The 17191-nt window shown below is 44.4% G+C and overlaps 1 protein-coding gene across 1 annotated transcript in view; it reads left to right on the top strand.

Annotated features, from left to right (window-relative positions):
* RANBP17 (RAN binding protein 17) overlaps positions 1–17191 on the top strand; it is a 220383-nt gene that overhangs the window by 110872 nt on the left and 92320 nt on the right. Inside the window, exons 15-16 of the mRNA XM_063125294.1 lie at positions 13990–14063; positions 15974–16054. Of these exons, the coding sequence (XP_062981364.1) occupies positions 13990–14063; positions 15974–16054 (155 nt within the window). The remainder of the gene's footprint in view (positions 1–13989; positions 14064–15973; positions 16055–17191) is intronic.

Below are 17191 nucleotides of genomic sequence, written 5' to 3'. Positions count from 1 at the left end.
ATTTGAGTGACAGTTGAGGGGTGAGATGGGAGAGGCCCAGCCTTTTCTCTGACTCCACCCCCGAACTCCAGCCATACAGCTGTGATGCATTTAGATTCAGTATCTGTTCAGAGCTCATCGTAGTAACAAGACAAAGTATTTGCTGTATTAACTATTGCACAAATAGTGGTAGAGTTCCAAATTGTTGCCTGTAAATGAATTTAAAGCGTTATCTTCCAAGCTTTTTGGGGGGTTGAGGTGAGATAGGGTGGGGAGTCAGCTCCTGTAGACTTTCCAGCACATATACTGAAGGTGAAGGGAAAATATACTTGCATTATACTTCTCAAAATGCTGCTTCTTATTTTACCATTTGTACTCTGAATACTCACCTGTAAAATATACTTTCTTTTCATCAGTTTAGAACTGCATGTCCATATTTATATTTTCCTCCACCCACTTTTATTTTTTTCATTTAAATCCACCCCTCTTGTTTTGAGGATCAAAACCCCTTGAGGTCAGTTTATCTGGAGAGGGAAAGACTGGCTCAAAAATCACCCAGTGATTTTCACAACTGATGGGGATTTGAACCCAGGCCTCCCTGACCTTGGTCCAACACTGCAACAGAGCCTTCCCCCAACCTGGTGCCCTCCAGGTGTGTTGGGTTGCAGCTCCCATCATTCCTGATGTACAGCACCATGTACATTGATGGTGCTATATAAATAAATATTAATAATAATTCCTAGCCTGCAAGGGTCATGTTGGGAGGGCACAAGGTTGGGGAAGGCTGGTGTAACCTGACACTGGCTCTCTCTGCCTGGAAGTGTGTGTGTGTGTGTGTGTGTGTGTGTGTGTGTGTGTGAGAGAGAGAGAGAGAGAGAGAGAGCCTAGTATTGCACATTTATATCAGAGCTAGTTTTTATTTTGCACACTGTTCTCAACTGATGGGAGGTGGGTGTATTTTGTATTTTGTTTACCTGTGCCTGAATACCAAATGTAAAGTGGAAAGTGGCTATAAGAGTAATACAGCGTAATGTGAACAAGGGTGTTTTCCTCAGCTTCCTGTGCAATGGCCAGCATTGCTAGACTACCATCTGAACTCAGCTAGGAAGAATAAGTGTTTGACTGCCCTAAGTTATCTGATGACAAAATGCTTTAATGTTGAGTCTGTGTCACTGCTGGTTTTCTGCAGCAAAGCCTGAAGAAAGTTCAAGAAGTTGTAAGATCTAAAACATTTATGCTGTGCCTCTGGGTAATAACTTTGCTGTAATTTTCTTGAGGATTGGCTACCCAAAATCTTACTTCATTATTATACCCTTTACAAAACATATAGAATCAACACTTCCTGGTCTATTCTTGTTCTCACAGTGTGAAGGATTCATTGTTCTAGTTTAATTTGTTTCATGCAGTGCTTCTGAGTACATTCCATACAGAGCTGTTATTGAATTTCTCTGACTGTCATTATATATCCATACAACCTTTAGGAACCCTCATTCTCTGTTTCCCAGTTTTATAATATGCTTCACATTTTAAGGATTGATATAATTAGCTGCCGTTTCTTAGCTAAACATATCTGGGGCCAAAGGATTACATGAACAATATAGGAGTTAAACTTTAATTTCTGTAACGGCTATAACATGTTTTCTCATCCTAAAATTAAATTAAAATACACTGCTTTCTGCAATTAAGTTGGATATATGCCTCCCTGTCCCCTCTATTCTTTGTAGGGTAGCAAAAACAAAAAACAAAAAGATTTTGGATTACTGAAGAAATAAGAATAGGATGTTCTCATCTGTATGCTGCTTTGTATTTTACGCATAGTATGTAATACTATAAATATTTAATTATATTTTTAACTTTTGTATATTTCTTTTTATATGCTTTAATTGTATATGTTTTAAATTTTTAAAAGCCGCCTACAAATAAAGATGATGATGATAAATTGATTTTGGAATAACATGATTGGGTACTGCTTAACCTCCTGATCATATTATAAGAAGAGAAACTTTAGTTTTTCTTGAGAATATATTTGAGTGGAACTTAATTGCTGGATCTTACCTTTCAACTGAAACTTAATTATCCATAAGTGCTGGATATACCGTATTTCTTCGATTCTAAGACACACTTCCCCCCCCCTTATAAACATCTCTAAAAACAGGGGGCGTTGCTAGACCTACCGGGTGTTCCGTCGTTGAGGAGCGGTGAAAGCGGCTTTTCCCGTTCAGCCGTGACGCCTCATGCTCCACACCTGCCTTCGATTTGTGGCGGAAGTTTGCGCCGGTTGTGCTGCTGCCGCCGCGAGCACGGTTGCGCAGCCACACCGGCCTGATTGCCGCGGCTTTTTTTTTCGCTCGCTGCACGGTTTGCGCACGTCCGAAAGACCGCAAACTTGCGCAGCCGTCAGCGATGCCGCCGCCGGCCCTGGCGGCGGCAGCGGCGGCAGTGCCAGTGCCAGCTGAAGTGCTGCTGGTGCTGTTGAGGGTCAACATTGATGCGCTCACTTCCTGATGGGGGTCGTGGCGGGTGTCATATGACCCGAGGTCAATCGTCTGCATGGCCACTCTGTGCCTACATCTCCCATCATGCCTCTGAGGTGTCGGCAGCGATGACCGCCTCTGTGCCCTGTGCCCCATCCCAAGGAGCCAACCCACATCTGGCCGTAGCCATGGCAGCAGCCCACAAACAGCTCTGCCCTCTGCCAGCCTGGTACCCACACTAACAGGCAGCGTACAGCACCGCCATTATGCGGCCACGGTAGCTGCCCACCGCAAGGAGTCACCAGCCACTTTTCCGGTCCTCCGGTCCTGCGCAAACTGTCACTGGGGAAATAAAAAAAAACCACTAGAACAGGCGCACATCCCCCACCCATCCCCCACACACCCCAGCAGCACACTAGCCACTTTTCCGTTCCTCCGTTCCTGCGCAAACTATCAGTGGGTGAGTAAAAAAAAAAAGACGCTCCGCCGCGCTGCCCCAGCTGGCAGACTGCGCGCAAATGGCGGAGGCGGCTTGACCGAAGCCGCTGACCACTCCCCCTTAGCACGCCTTTTCCTGCCCAGTGCGGACCGCAGTGACCTCACATCCTCCCACACGTACTCCAAATTACCGCGGGACGGCAGGAAAAGGCGCCCTAAAACTCACTTTTTTAAAGTCGGGAGAAAGAGGCTTCGCCGCAGGATAACGGCGGATCCTCGTGAACGTCATCTGGAAGCCTCGACGTGACTGCGGAAGGTAACGCGCGCTAGAGCCTCGTCTAGTAACGCCCAGGGTGCGTCTTAGAATCGCGGGTGCATTTATTATTTCTTAGAATCAAAGCTTTTTTTCTGTTGGTGGTACTGAAATTAGTGTGTGTCTTACAATCGGCGTCTTAGAATTGAAGAAATATGGTAGTTTTTGTGGTTCTGATCCTCTCGCCCCGCAATGAGAATATCATGGTTTCACTGTTGCATGTGTTATACACATTTTGCATCCTGTGTTATTGGTTTGTGATGTTTCTGCTCAAAATGCAATACATTGCAGAGCTTGTCCAGTCCTTTTGGCCCCAGATTAGGAAAACACCTTGGAAGTTGAGGGAGGAAGCAGCAGCCAGGCACCTCTCCACCATGCCTGGGTCCAGCTCCAGCTGAGAGCCCCCTCCCTCCTGCTACCAACTGTCTCTGCAGAGGCCACCAGTGAGGGAGGAAGCAGCAGCCAGGCACCTCTCCACCGTGCCTGGGTCCAGCTCCAGCTGAGAGCCCCCTCCCTCCTGCTACCAACTGTCTCTGCAGAGGCCACCAGTGAGGGAGGAAGCAGCAGCCAGGCACCTCTCCACTGTGCCTGGGTCCAGCTCCAGCTGAGAGCCCCCTCCCTCCTGCTACCAACTGTCTCTGCAGAGGCCACCAGTGAGAGAGGAAGCAGCAGCCAGGCACCTCTCCACCGTGCCTGGGTCCAGCTCCAGCTGAGAGCCCCCTCCCTCCTGCTGTCACCTGTAACTGCTGAACTTTCCAACTAAGATTGTAGTGCCTGAGTTTGCTTTCCTTTTCCCCCTCCTCCTCCTCCCTCCCAATCCCCTTTCCTTTTGTGTCATGTCTTTTAGATTGTAAGCCTGTGGGCAGGGACTGTCAAGAAATACTTTTGTAAGCTGCCGTGAGAGCCTTTTTTGGCTGAATGGCGGCATAAAAATCCTTAAATAAATAAAATAAAAATAAGTTACACTGCAAACTGTTCAACTCGCAGGATGAAAAAAATCAGTTGAGACCACCTTGCCAGCTTTCATCAGTCTCCACTAGGGGTGTGCACGGACCCCCCGCTCCGCTTCACTTCCAGATCTGCAATTTTCGGATCGGGCCGCTTTGCCCCGTCCCCGCTCCGCCCATTTCCGCTCCGCTCCGCTTGGAGCTCCGGATCTGGATCGGAGCTCCGTTTCCCCCCCCCCCATAGGGTTGCATTGAAAGCTAAAAAAGTATACTACTTTTTTTCTGTTCAAGTTAGAAACCTCACGTTTGGCACCATGACACCTCATGGACGTATACACATGGACGCCAAGTTTCAAGGCAATCCCATCATCCCCTGATTTTGGGGGAATTTTTGAAAATCGGGCACCCCATTCAGACCCCTTGGGATAGCTCCATCAATTTGCACGTTAGAAACCTCAAACTCACCACCATGACAGCTTATCCATGTGTCCACATGGACGCCCAGACTCAAGGCAGTCCCATCATCCCGTTATTTTTGGCTCACCCCAAATTGTCCCATTCTACAACTACGTCAATTTGCACGTCAGAAACCTATCCTTTGGTCCCATGACAGCTTACCCATGTGTCCTCATGGATGCCAAGTTTCAAGGCAATCCCATCATCCCATGATGTTAGGGGAAGTTTTGAAAATCGGGCACTTCAGTATGTCAGGGATTTAAAGTTGCAATGCAGACAGCTCAATGGGGCCAGTTCAAAGGAAATCCCAACATGCCACGAGATAACCCTAAATCTTCTTCCACATTTGAAAAATGGATTATTGAATTTGATAAAGTCTAAGTGAGCGCAGGAAGGACTTCTCCCCTGAGTCAAAGCAAGACACATACACCATCCCTGCGATGGTGAGGGAGAAGGGAGGGAAGGCAGGCAGGCAGGCAGGCAGCACTAACGCATAGCAAACCAACCCGTAAGCGGGCGCAAGGAGCAAGTGAGGCAAAGATGGCTGGTTGTTTCTTTCTAAGCCAGCAGTTACGCATTGAGGGGCACAGAGGAGGACGACTGGGAGCAAGCATGCCGGAGGGTGCTGGGCACGAACCGCAAAGCCCATCTCCCAGGCACCAGGCGGGCAGAGAGGCAGGCAGAGCAGGCGAGGAGTCAGTCCTGGCAGATGCCCCACCACAGCAGCACCCCGGGGGAGGCGGGCAGGCAGGCAGGCATGGGTTGGCGGGCCCAGAAAAGCTGGTACCTTGCACAAGTAAGCCATAGATCTGCGGGGGAGTCAGTCCCAGCAGATCCAGCTACCTCACAAGGACAGCTCCCAGGCAGGCGGGCAGGCGCATCCACTGTAGTGGCTGTGCTCAACTCGGCGCACTACAAGACGAGTTGAAGTGAGAGCTCACTTCTCAGGAAACTTAAACTGTCCCTATGCACTAAGTGGCTGTGCTACGGGAGATCGGTGGACTCCTGGAGTACCACCCGCAATTGGGGAAGTAAATGAACTGAACTGACGGCTTGCTTCTCAAAGAGGGGGTTACAGCGGAAGAGGGGTGGGACAACACTGGGGAGAGGAGCTCGACCAGCTGCTGCTACACATCCTGGCAAACCAGAGCATCCACAGGAGTGGCTGTGGTGAAGTCAATGACTCTCATGAGTTGAAGTGAGAGTTCACTTCTCAGAAGTCCATGACTTGAAGTGAGTGACAGCTTGCTTCTCAAAGAGGGGTTACAGCGGAAGAGGGGTGGGACGAGACCGGGGAGAGAGGCACGGCCAGCTGCGCCTCCACCGTAGGGGCTGTGCTCAAGTGTCTGAACTTGAAGTTGAAGTGAGAGCTCACTTCTCAGATAACTTTAATTGCTCCATATGAGACTGGGGAGAGAAGCTCGAGCAGCTGCTGCAACTAATCCTCCTCACCCACATCCTGGAGGACCAAAGCATCCACTGAGAAGTGGCTGTGGTGAAGTCAATGGCTGTCATGAGTTGAAGTGAGAGCTCACTTCTCAGAAAACTTAAACTGTCCATACGCACTAAGTGGCTGTGCTACGGGAGATCGGTCAACTGCTGGAGCTTGGCTCGCGCACATAGGGGAAGTCCATGAGTTGAAGTGACAGCTTGCTTCTCAAAATCACCAGACTGGATCACGAATAGTGCATCTGATCCCTTAGCTCTCCAAAGGGCGACCCGTGGACTGCTGGAGTTAACCTCCCTCAATTGGGGAGTGACGGGCAGGCGGGCATGGGCCGGTGGGCACAAAGGAGCTGGTACCTTGCACAGGTATGCCATAGATCTCTGGGGGATTGAGTCCCAGCAGATCCAGCTACCTCACAAGGACGGCTCCTGGGCAGGCGGGCATGGGCAGGCGGGCGGGCGGGCGGGCGGGCAGGCTTGGGCCAATGGGCACAAAGGAGCTGGTACCTTGCACAGGTATGCCATAGATCTCTGGGGGAGTGAGTCCCAGCAGATCCAGCTACCTCACAGGGACAGCTCCCGGGCAGGCGGGCATGGGTAGGCAGGCGGGCGGGCAGGCAGGCAGGCGGGCAGGCTTGGGCCGGTGGGCACAAAGGAGCTGGTACCTTGCACAAGTATGCCATAGATCTCTGGGGGAGTGAGTCCCAGCAGATCCAGCTACCTCACAAGGACGGCTCCCGGGCAGGCGGGCAGGCTTGGATCTGCTCCCACCTCAAAGTGGTCCCACACTATGCTTGTCTTTCGCTTCCGTGGTGACACCACCAATTGCCCGCCTGAGCTCTCTGGTGTTGCCACAGAAACAGGGGTGGCAGCGGAAGAGGGGTGGGATGAGACTGGGGAGAGAGCCTTGGCCTGCTGCTGCTCCTCCTCAGCCCCCACATCCTGGAGGACCACCGCCTCCTCCTCCTCCCCCTCCACTGTGCTGAGGACCTCGTCTAGGTCCATCAGCGGGCTCGTGGGCTCAAAGGATAATGAAGGAGTTGGGGATACTCCTCCTCCTCCTCCTCTAATGGCACTGCTGCTCCCACCCTCAAAAAGAGAATGCCGGGCACAAGTTGCAGAAGAGAGTGGCTCTGCCTGCTGCTTGTCCTGCTTCTGTTGCGGAGCAACCAGCCAAGGAGTTGCCCGTTTGATTTTCACAGCAGGAGAGGCAGCCTGCTGCTTACTGCTGGTGCCAGCCTGAGCCTTGCTGCTTTCAGCACGCCTGCTCCCTCTTCTCATGATGACTAATAAAATATTAATACTACTAATAATATGTATAAGAATATACTAATATACTACTAAGAATATGTATAAGAATATAATAATATGTTTAAGAATATTACTAATAAATGTAGGGAAATGGGACAAGAAGTGTGTGTATGCTTTCCCCTAAATGCTCAATCAGTGGCTGTTGCACTTCACAAAAGCAGTGCACACACAGCACACTCACAGTCCAAGTTACACAGAGAAGAAAAAGAGAATAATATTTTTTTGATATTTTTTGGTATTTTTTTGTATATAGACAGAAGGAAACACAATCAGGCTTTAAGAGAGGGGAGGGGGGGAAACGAACCAACCAAACACTACTACTAATATGTATAAGAAGAATAAAATATTAATACTACTAAGAATATGTATAAGAATATACTAATATACTACTAAGAATATGTATAAGAATACAATAATATGTTTAAGAATATTACTAATAAATGTAGGGAAATGGGACAAGAAGTGTGTGTATGCTTTCAAAAAAAAGCATTTCACAAAAGCAGAAGGAAGATCAAACACAATCAGGCTTTAAGAGAGGGGAGGGGGGGACAACCAAACAAACAAACACACACTCCAAAATTTAAAAATAAAGTTTATATTAAATCAAAGTAAGGGAAAAACACAGAGCAAACTAAGCTAAAAGTCAGAAAGAAGCAAACAAACACACACGCCAAGCTAAAATCCTAATCTATCTCCAAAGTACACAGCAGCAGCTCACTAAGTAGACCCTCTCCCCACGAACGCTAAACCCACAAGAGGCTGAGAGCTCTCTGACTGTGAGGGTGACTCTGGCTTAGTCCCCGCCTCAAACGCTGGGATTGGAGGATGATGCTTCATGAGGTGATCAATTCTCATCAGGATTGGGAGTTGAATGTGCCTGTCATCGCTTCAAATAAACCCCGCCGCCGGTGCCGGTTTACCCTACCGTTTGTATTGTAAATGTACCCGATTTTTTTAAAAAATATATCACGCGACCCGCACGACGCAGAGAGGTGAGAGTAGTCTCAAAATGACCCCCATCCACGACTCTCTGAGCACAAGAATTTTCAGAACGATAGCTTCAAAAACAACCCAGTTATCCGCGATTATTTTCCACAATGCAATCCTATGGGCGAAATGTTTTCAAGATGGCGATCGGAGCGCTCCGCGGAAAGAGAAGCGCTCCGAAAATGGGCGTTTCTCTTCGCCTTGCTTCTAGGGGTCCGCGGTCCGCTTCTACTCCGCCTCTGGGCAAGGCGGAGCAGGCCAATTCGCTACTGCTTCTACGCTTCTAATCGGAGCGGAGCACATGCCTAGTCTCCACGTCTGAGTCTTGGAAATGTAAGAATGAGTAGAGCTTATAAACCCTGTGTTACAGGGTGTGTACAGCTGTAATCATGGTGTTGGTGTCAGCCTACTGGCCCTGCAGCCTTTCTTCACTTGACCTCCACATGTTGGCACTCTCGGGGGTCTATGCATGTAGGGGCTCAGTGTGATCTTAGCCACCATTTTCCAGAGTGTATAGATTATACGTAGGGAGTCTGTGCATTGGGGGATGCTGATAGGTCTTGCTGTCATGGCCCCCATCCCAAGCAGCAGCAGCAGCCTGGTTTTGCACTCAAAGGGAGAAGAGCCAGTTCCTTCTATCTCACTTGTATCCCCAGCAGAGGAATGAGTCCTCCTCCCTGATCTCAAGCTGAGACTAACGTCATTTCCACAGGGCTTACCTTCTGAATGCTACAAGTGGGATTTGCAGCAAAATATTGCAATAAATCCACACCTCTTAGCAAGAATGCTCTTTTTCAGGATTCCAGCCAGCCAGACTTGTCTTCCTCCAGGACAATAAAAGCTGGAATGAGCTCAAAGCAGGGTATTCTACCCCCACCCTAATGTTCTGGTTTTTATTATTATTATTTCCAGATGACACTTGGGATTCCGTAGCTACTGAGCATGCTCAATCCTCCTTGGGCTGTTCGGTAGTTTCGGCCATTGAGGCTGTTGTTGTTTTTACTTCTGCAATCCCTCTTGTTTCTCAGTGGCCATGTTTTGTCCCCAGTCCTGTTAGCGCGTCCTACCTGTGCTCACTCTTAGAAGGAGTGCTAACTCCCTATCTGTTGTATAGAAGAAGCAAACAGGATAAAATACTTTTACTGTCTCTTGCATAAGCATTCAATCCCCCCCCTCCTTTGACTTGTCCACATTTTGTTGTGTTACAATTTGGAATTAATTGGCATGTTTATCACAACATTCTTAACACTTTGAAGGTGCAAAATATTTTTTATTGTGGCACAAAAGTCAAGTAAACAAAAACAAACTGGCATTTGTTAGTTGCATAAGTATTCACTCCCCTGAGTCAATACTTGGTAGTAGCACCTTTGGCAGCAATTACAGCTATGGGTCTTTTGGGGTAAGTCTCTACCAGCTTTGTGCATCTGGATCCTCCAATATTTGCCCCTTGTTGGCAAAATTGCTCAAACTCTGTCAGGTTGCATGGGGACCGTTGGTGAACAGTATTTTTCAAGTCTTGCCACAGTTTCTCAATTGGATTGAGGGCTGGGCTTTGACTAGGCCATTCTAAGACATTCAGGTTCTTGTTTTTAAGCCACTCTAGTGTAACTTTGGCTGTGTGTTTAGGGTCATTGCCCTGCTGGAAGATGAACGTCCACTGTGGTCTCAGGTCCCTTGCAGACTGAAACAGGTTTCTTCTAGAATTGATCTGTAGTTGGCTCCCTCTACCTTGCCCTCAGTCTTGACCAGCTTCCCAGTCCTTGGCGATGAAAAGCATCCCCACAACATGCTGCTGCCACCACCATGCTTCACTGGCTGTGAGCTACACATAGCATTTTGGTCTTATCAGACCAGAGAACCTTTTCCCACATGTTTGCTGTGTCTCCCACATGCCTTTTGGCAAAATCCAAATGGCATTTTAAATGTTTCTCTCCCCACCCCCCCGCAATGGCTTTCTTTTCGCTACTCTTCCATAAAGCTCAGCTTTGTGGAACGTCAGGTTATAGTTGTCCCATGGATGGTTTCTCTCTTCTCAGCTCCTTCAGAGCTTGGTTGCTTCTGCCCTCCTTATCTCATCACTGAGTTTTGGTGGACAGTCTTCTCTAGGCAGAGTTGCAGTTGTGCCATATTCTTTCCATTTTTGTAATCATGGATTTAATGGTGCTCCAGGGATGTTCATAGTTTGGGATTTTTTTTAATAACCCAACCCTGAAAGGTGGTTCTCCAGAAATTTATCCTGGGCTTGTTCCGATAGCTCCTTGGTCTTCACAATGCTGTTTCTTTAGATATACCCTCAACAAACTCTGGAGCCTCAGGAAAAAAGTATATTTTATCTGAGATTGTGTGTCACTTGAATTGCACATAGGTGGACTCCATTCAACTAATTATCTGACCTCTGAAAACAGTTGGTTGCACCAGTGGTTATTTAGGGGTGTCACAGCAATAGGGGGTGAATACTAATGCAATCAAGTCCTCTCAGTTTTGTATTTGTAAATCATTTTGTAAAACATTTAGATTCTTTCCCCACTTCGACATTACGAACATTTTTGTGTAGGTCATTGAGAAGAAATCCTAATTAATTCCATTTTAATTCCAGGTTGTAACACAACAAAATGTCGACATGTTAAAGGGGTGGTGGTGAATCCTTATTCATGGCACTGTATATGCAAAATTGTACAGGAGGTTTAGTACAGGTTTCCTAGCTGTTTTAATTTAAGGGCTTTTTCTTCCATAACACATGGTTGAACCATGTTACCCATCCAGCTGCTTAAAATGACCCTGTCACATGTGAAAACAAATCAGATTGTTGTTGCTAATGAGCTTTTCAATTTACTTATTCAGTGGTTCAGATAAATAGATTTAAGAGGTAATGATCCTGTTTAGCACTCAAGCTTAGCTGTCAGATTCTTGTAGTTGAGGGACATCTCTAGGGATACGTGTTGACATAGATCTTGATGGGATAATAGGAATCAAAGCTAATGCATGATAAAAGGAGTAGCAAGAGCTACTAGGATAACTGTGGATTAAAGGAGTGTTCTTTGTTAAGTTTGACATCTTTCCCAGTGTTTTATTTGTTAAACCCCGATCTGAATGTTAATTGACAAGAGAACAAAATGCTAGCATAGCACGTGATTTCCTCTGTCTCAATTTTTTTCTTTTGTTTTCATGTTAAGATATCTTATGTAAACAGTTGAAACGGAATTTGCATTTGGTAAAAACAACCCCCCCCCCCGAAGTGCCATTGTACTCAATTTATAGTATATATAGTGGTTGTGATATCAATTGCAAAAGACTAAAGAATACAAAATAGTTACAGTGAGAGCTTCTGTGTATATCTATCTATCTATCTATCTATCTATCTACATGGATTATAGCTACCTTTCTGTTCTCTTTGATAAAGAACTTTGTGTCAATCAGGGACTCAACAGGGACTATGATTTAATGCACATTATAAAGACTTTTTAGTGCACCTTATGCTTTGTAACTGCTGTCTTTTTTGACTCAAAGCTTCCAGTTTCTCTTACGGCATCTGATAAAGTGGATTGTAATCCACAAAAGTTCATGCTAATTTATTAAAATATCTGAACAACTAAAGGTCCATATGTGTGCTACATTTAACCCTTACATTTTTTAAACAGAAGGCTATCATGGTTATACGTAAATAAGTTCTGCATGCTTCTACACAAACAAATCCGTTCCAGTAAATATGAGTAATCTTACATATCTATCGTTTCTTGCATATAAAGTATGTGGAATTAATCCCAGATTGCAAATTTAGAACTTTCCTGGGTACATGCATGATAAGGACAATGTTATTACTGTTTAACTATTGTTTATTCAAACAATGTTCCGGGGCACTTCCAAAAGTGGAATTTTACATGTCATCATAAGAAATATGGTCAGACCCAAAGGCCCATCCATTCAAATTGCACAGGGAAACTCGTAAGCATGGCCATCCCTTATTAATCCTAGCACCTGGTTGGTTGAGGTATGCTTTCTCTGAATCTGATCGTTGCTATTCTTTCATAACCATAACCTGGCTATTATAACCCATACCTAATCACCCAGGATAACAATGATTTATATTTAGAATAGAATGCCATATTCTTGCTATTAAGCCCTGAGAAATGCTATGAATGTTGGATATGACTTGCTTTTTATTCTAATTTAAACGCACATGCAATATTTTAGGAAGATCACAAGATTGCTGTCTCATACAAAGGAGCATATATTCCCAAGAATAAAGGGAGAGGATACCTTATTAGTAGAGTCTGGGATAAGAGCATTAGGCTGTAACATAAAACTAGCAGAAAATATATATGTGGTGGTGTTCCACTAGTGGTTGTGTATTCCATTATTGATCGTGCAAGTGCTAATGAAGCATCTAACAAAAGCAACAGGATAGCGAATTTGTAATGAGTATTGAAGGTGTTTCTGCACTGGTACATACTAGCAGAATCAAGGTATTGAACTTGACAGTTGTGCAAGGATGAAAACAGGGTTTACACAAAAGGTAGTAGCTTTCTGCTAGTGGAATAACACCACTGGATACAGCCAGTTGAAACTAAAACTCTCAGTCATCAGATTTTAAAAGGTTTATGGTGGGTTCAAAATTTGAGAATTACTGGCAGCAACATAGCATAAATCAATCATGTAATGGGTGACTTGTGCAACTTCTTGATTTTGATGTTCGAGAATATAAATTCAAGTAGATCTTCCCAGTGTGCTACCACAGTTTACAGTGTTAGCTTTGGGAGGTCTCTGTTCAGACCCCGCTCAGCTATAGGACAAGGTTTGGGGGCATGTTATTATCTCTCTCGCTCTCCTACTCTATCCTAAACTGTACAATGAGAAATGTCTAAAATGTTACTAATAATAGAAACATAATATGGTATAACTTCATGCAAATTACCAATTTAAATGTACTATGGAATACTGCTGGAATAATTATTCTAATCATCCACTGTAGAATAGAACTCAAATTTACAAACAAGATGGGAACAATTCTTGAATTATTCGTTCAAGGCATATGATTGTAATTTGGCAGACAGAGAGACACATATCAAAGATATTTTGGCAGAGAGAACATAGAAGATGGCGGACAAGAAACAGGGCAATTGGGTTAGAGAGCTTGAAATTAACATCTTAGCAAAAATAAAACAAAGGTCCAAGAATGTATAAACCTGTACCGCTAAGGCTGTGAAGCTATGCATATTTCCTAGAGAACAACCTTGACGTAAGTTGGACTTACTTCTGAGTAAACATGAATAGGTTCACTCTGCATGTATTAGCTTGTGCTATTGTTTAGCCATTTCAGTCTGCTTATAATCACAAGCTTCTTGAGAAAAAATAACTTTCTTTCTGAACTATATAATATAAAAAGATTGTAAAATAGAAGTATGGGGAGGAGAAATACAATTGACCTATAATTTCAGCCTTTAAAAGCAATGCATACTTACTATAGGCACAGCATAAATAAATGGCAAAAAAGAGGGGGGGAAAGCTAATGCACTTGTGACATACTAAAAAAGAAAAAGACGGGGGAAACACGAAAAAAAGAACTCACTTCAGAACAATAACCGTTTTTGAAAACTCTGGTAGATTATTAAAATGCCACTCTTGAATTTTTCTTTTCCAGGTTTATGCTCGAATGTCAGAGGTCTTGGGAATAACAGATGACAACCAAGTTCTAGACACATTTATGGCAAAAATGTGAGTTCACATCTGAGTTGTCTTCTATAGTGATGTTTGTTCCCAAAGTTTAAAGTTAATGTAAATCATGCTAATAGTTAATGCGTTAATTTTTTAAAAAATTGAAATGTAATATGTGCATACAATCCATATAACTTTTAATCTCCCCTTCCCATACTGTTTTGTTTTCCTTGGCACTAGTTAACCATGTTCTCCTGCTATTTCCATTCTGAGTGTAATTTAAAGAAAACTTTTCTCATTTTCATGTTTTCCTTTTAAATGCTGGTCATAATACATTGTTAAATAAGGAAAAAGAACCTTCTTCCCTCTGACAAATTTTGAATTTCTAGATCCATTGAACCAAATCTTTCTCTGGAAGAGATTATGATAAGACAGCTATGAGAAGAAAAATGTCCTTCCTCTCATGGCTCTTTTATAATTATTATAATCATTTACAACGTTGGAGACCCTGGGTCACGTGACGCTATGCGTCACAGTAACCCATTCAAAACGTTAGAATAACACCAGTGTAGATTCCCACCAGGGCTCCCCAAAGAGCCAACCTTATGTCTCACTTAAAGGTGCGTAGGGTGGTGGGGTTGGTGGCAACAGCATTGGGACTTCTGGTGGCAGTTGTGTGGGCTCTGCCACCCTTCCCATCTGCCTCCTGAGACAGGAGATTTATCCCACCTGCTGGGAGTGCTAGCCCTAATGCTGTGGCCTATGGATTTCCATTTGGCAGCATCATGGAGATTGGCTTTCTCTGTGGTGGTACCTGCTCTGTAAAGTGATCTTTCTTCTGTCCTCAACACTGGCATGTTTTAGTTGTTTGTTGAAAACTGACCATTTTTCTGTGGCTTTCCCTTGTACAGCCTCTGATATTGTATTATTGTGTTTATTGTATTGTTGTCTTTTTATGGTCTTGTAGAAAACTAGTTCATCATTTGTCTAAACGAGAAGCAGTATAGAAATATTACAAATGAATAAATGTTATTTTCAATGGGGCTGTTCAGAAGCCGAACACTAGTGTTTGATCCCACTTTGCAGGCAAGCACAAATAATACTTTGCCTGAAAATCATATGGCCAAGTATAGTTTGCTTCAAACCAGTACAAATAGGCTAAGAAACAGAGGTATGAATCAGGAAGCACCCAGTTCATATCTGCCATCAACTGCCATGGCTTTGGGCAAGCTTTTCTCTGTCTGCCTGTCTGCCTCTCTCTCTCAGCCTCAGCCTGCAATATGGGGGATAATAATACTGACTTACTTAATGAGATTGTTGTAAGGATTTACAACTATATAATGTAGGGGTGCAGAACTTCTTTCAGCCCGAGGGCCAAATTCCATTTTGGAGCAGCTCTTGGGGATCACATTCCAGTAGTGGGTGCAGCTTAATGCAAAAGGGGCGGGTCCAAGAAGCCACATATACCAGCCTTTTTTAGTATAACATTCCTACTGCAGCAGTGCAGAAATACAAATTTAAAATACACATTTAAAACAGCAAAGTTAAAATTGGAATTAATAGCCTGTTAAAATGCTGAGAGAATAAAAAGGCCTTCACCTGGCGTCTGAAGGAATATAGCATAGATTGCCAGGTGAACCTGCTTAGGGAGCTCATTCCACAGCCGGGGTGCCACAGCAGAGAAGGCCCTCCTCCTGGTAGCCACCTGCCTCACTTCCTTTGGCAGGGACTTACGGAGAAGGACCCCTGAGGATGACCGTGGGTCCGGGCAGGTACTTATGGGAGGAGGCGTTCCTTCAGATAGCCTGGCCCCAAACCATTTACTTCTATATGATATATCTTTTAAAAAATAATAGATTGATGAGTTAACATAATAGAAGGAATACCACCCTAAGATTGTATATGTATATTTAAATTGGCATCTGGCTCGAAAATGTCTTTGTAAAACTTTCTTCTTTTTTTAATTCTAGCGTTACAAACCTTAAATACTGGGGACGATGTGAGCCTGTGATTTCAAGAACTCTTCAATTTTTAAATGATCTTTCTGTTGGATATCCTTTTAATTGTACGTTACAGGTCCTACGCAGTGCATAGTTTAGAAAACTGTAGAGTGTCAGCCATTTTCTTGTTGACTTTTTCATGTTGAACAATTTTAATATCTATGGGAATAGTTAATATTTAAATATTAATTCAGCTTAGCTTTTTCAATGCTTAGTTCAGTTTTAAAATGCTATCTTGCTTTTTTGCATGCAATTTCTCTCTCAAATTAACCTGGTTCTGGTTTCTGTCTTAAATTGGTCAGTAAAAGTTGGGGTACTGAATTAAAATCAAAGAGGACTGGGGGCATTCTGACATGACTCCATGTGCCTATATAGGGATTGCTGGTTTGTTGGTATGGTTTTGCTAATGTAGCTTGATATCTGAAGCTTGTTGAACATTTCTGTTAAACATCTGGGGTGAACTATGGCCTGGTTTGCATGATTGCCATAGCTTAAATAAGCCATGGCGGCTTGCTAAACCACAGCACATGCCTATGTGTGGCGGGTGCCATTTGCCTAATTACCCATCCAGGCATGGGTGAGTCATCTGAATCCAAAAGGCCATGGGGTTGTTTGAGGGTTGTTTCCCTCTCACACAAGCCATGTTACCCAGATATGGATAACATGACAAGCCACACCTGAGTGGCTAATTAGCTAAATGGTGCCCAGCACATGCTGCAGCTTAAACAAGCCATTGTGATCATACAAACCAGGTCAATATAATATTGCCAATATTTTTTGTTTTACTGTCTTTAAGCTATTTGAATAAAAAATGAATAGGCATTTGTTTGTCTTCAAATAGTAGTGGAAATAAGCAACTGAAAATAAAATTCACAGCACATCTGAGCCCATTAAAACTGAGTGAAAACAAGATGTTGTGCCTGTGTTGCCTAAGGATCCTAGGAGCATACCAGAACCCTGCTCTCCCCACCCCCTTCCCAGAGCATGTGCTCACAGACGCTCAGTGTGTCAGGCCACATAGGAAATGGAGTCCTCTGTGTGCCCTTTCTACAGAGGATAAGTAGGAACAAGTGGATGGGGGTCATAAGGTCTTCCATTCTAGTTACTCCTTGCCATAGTGCCTGTGCACATGAAGATATTCTTCATGTGTGATCACTGCATGGACTGAGTGTCATGAAATGTTTTGGA

The sequence above is a fragment of the Elgaria multicarinata genome, chromosome 4 (genome assembly GCF_023053635.1).
Source record: "Elgaria multicarinata webbii isolate HBS135686 ecotype San Diego chromosome 4, rElgMul1.1.pri, whole genome shotgun sequence".
In the NCBI taxonomy this organism is placed as follows: Eukaryota; Metazoa; Chordata; class Lepidosauria; order Squamata; family Anguidae; genus Elgaria; species Elgaria multicarinata.
The sequence above is the reverse complement of the archived record's forward strand: the minus strand, read 5'-3'. Positions and strand labels throughout refer to the sequence as shown.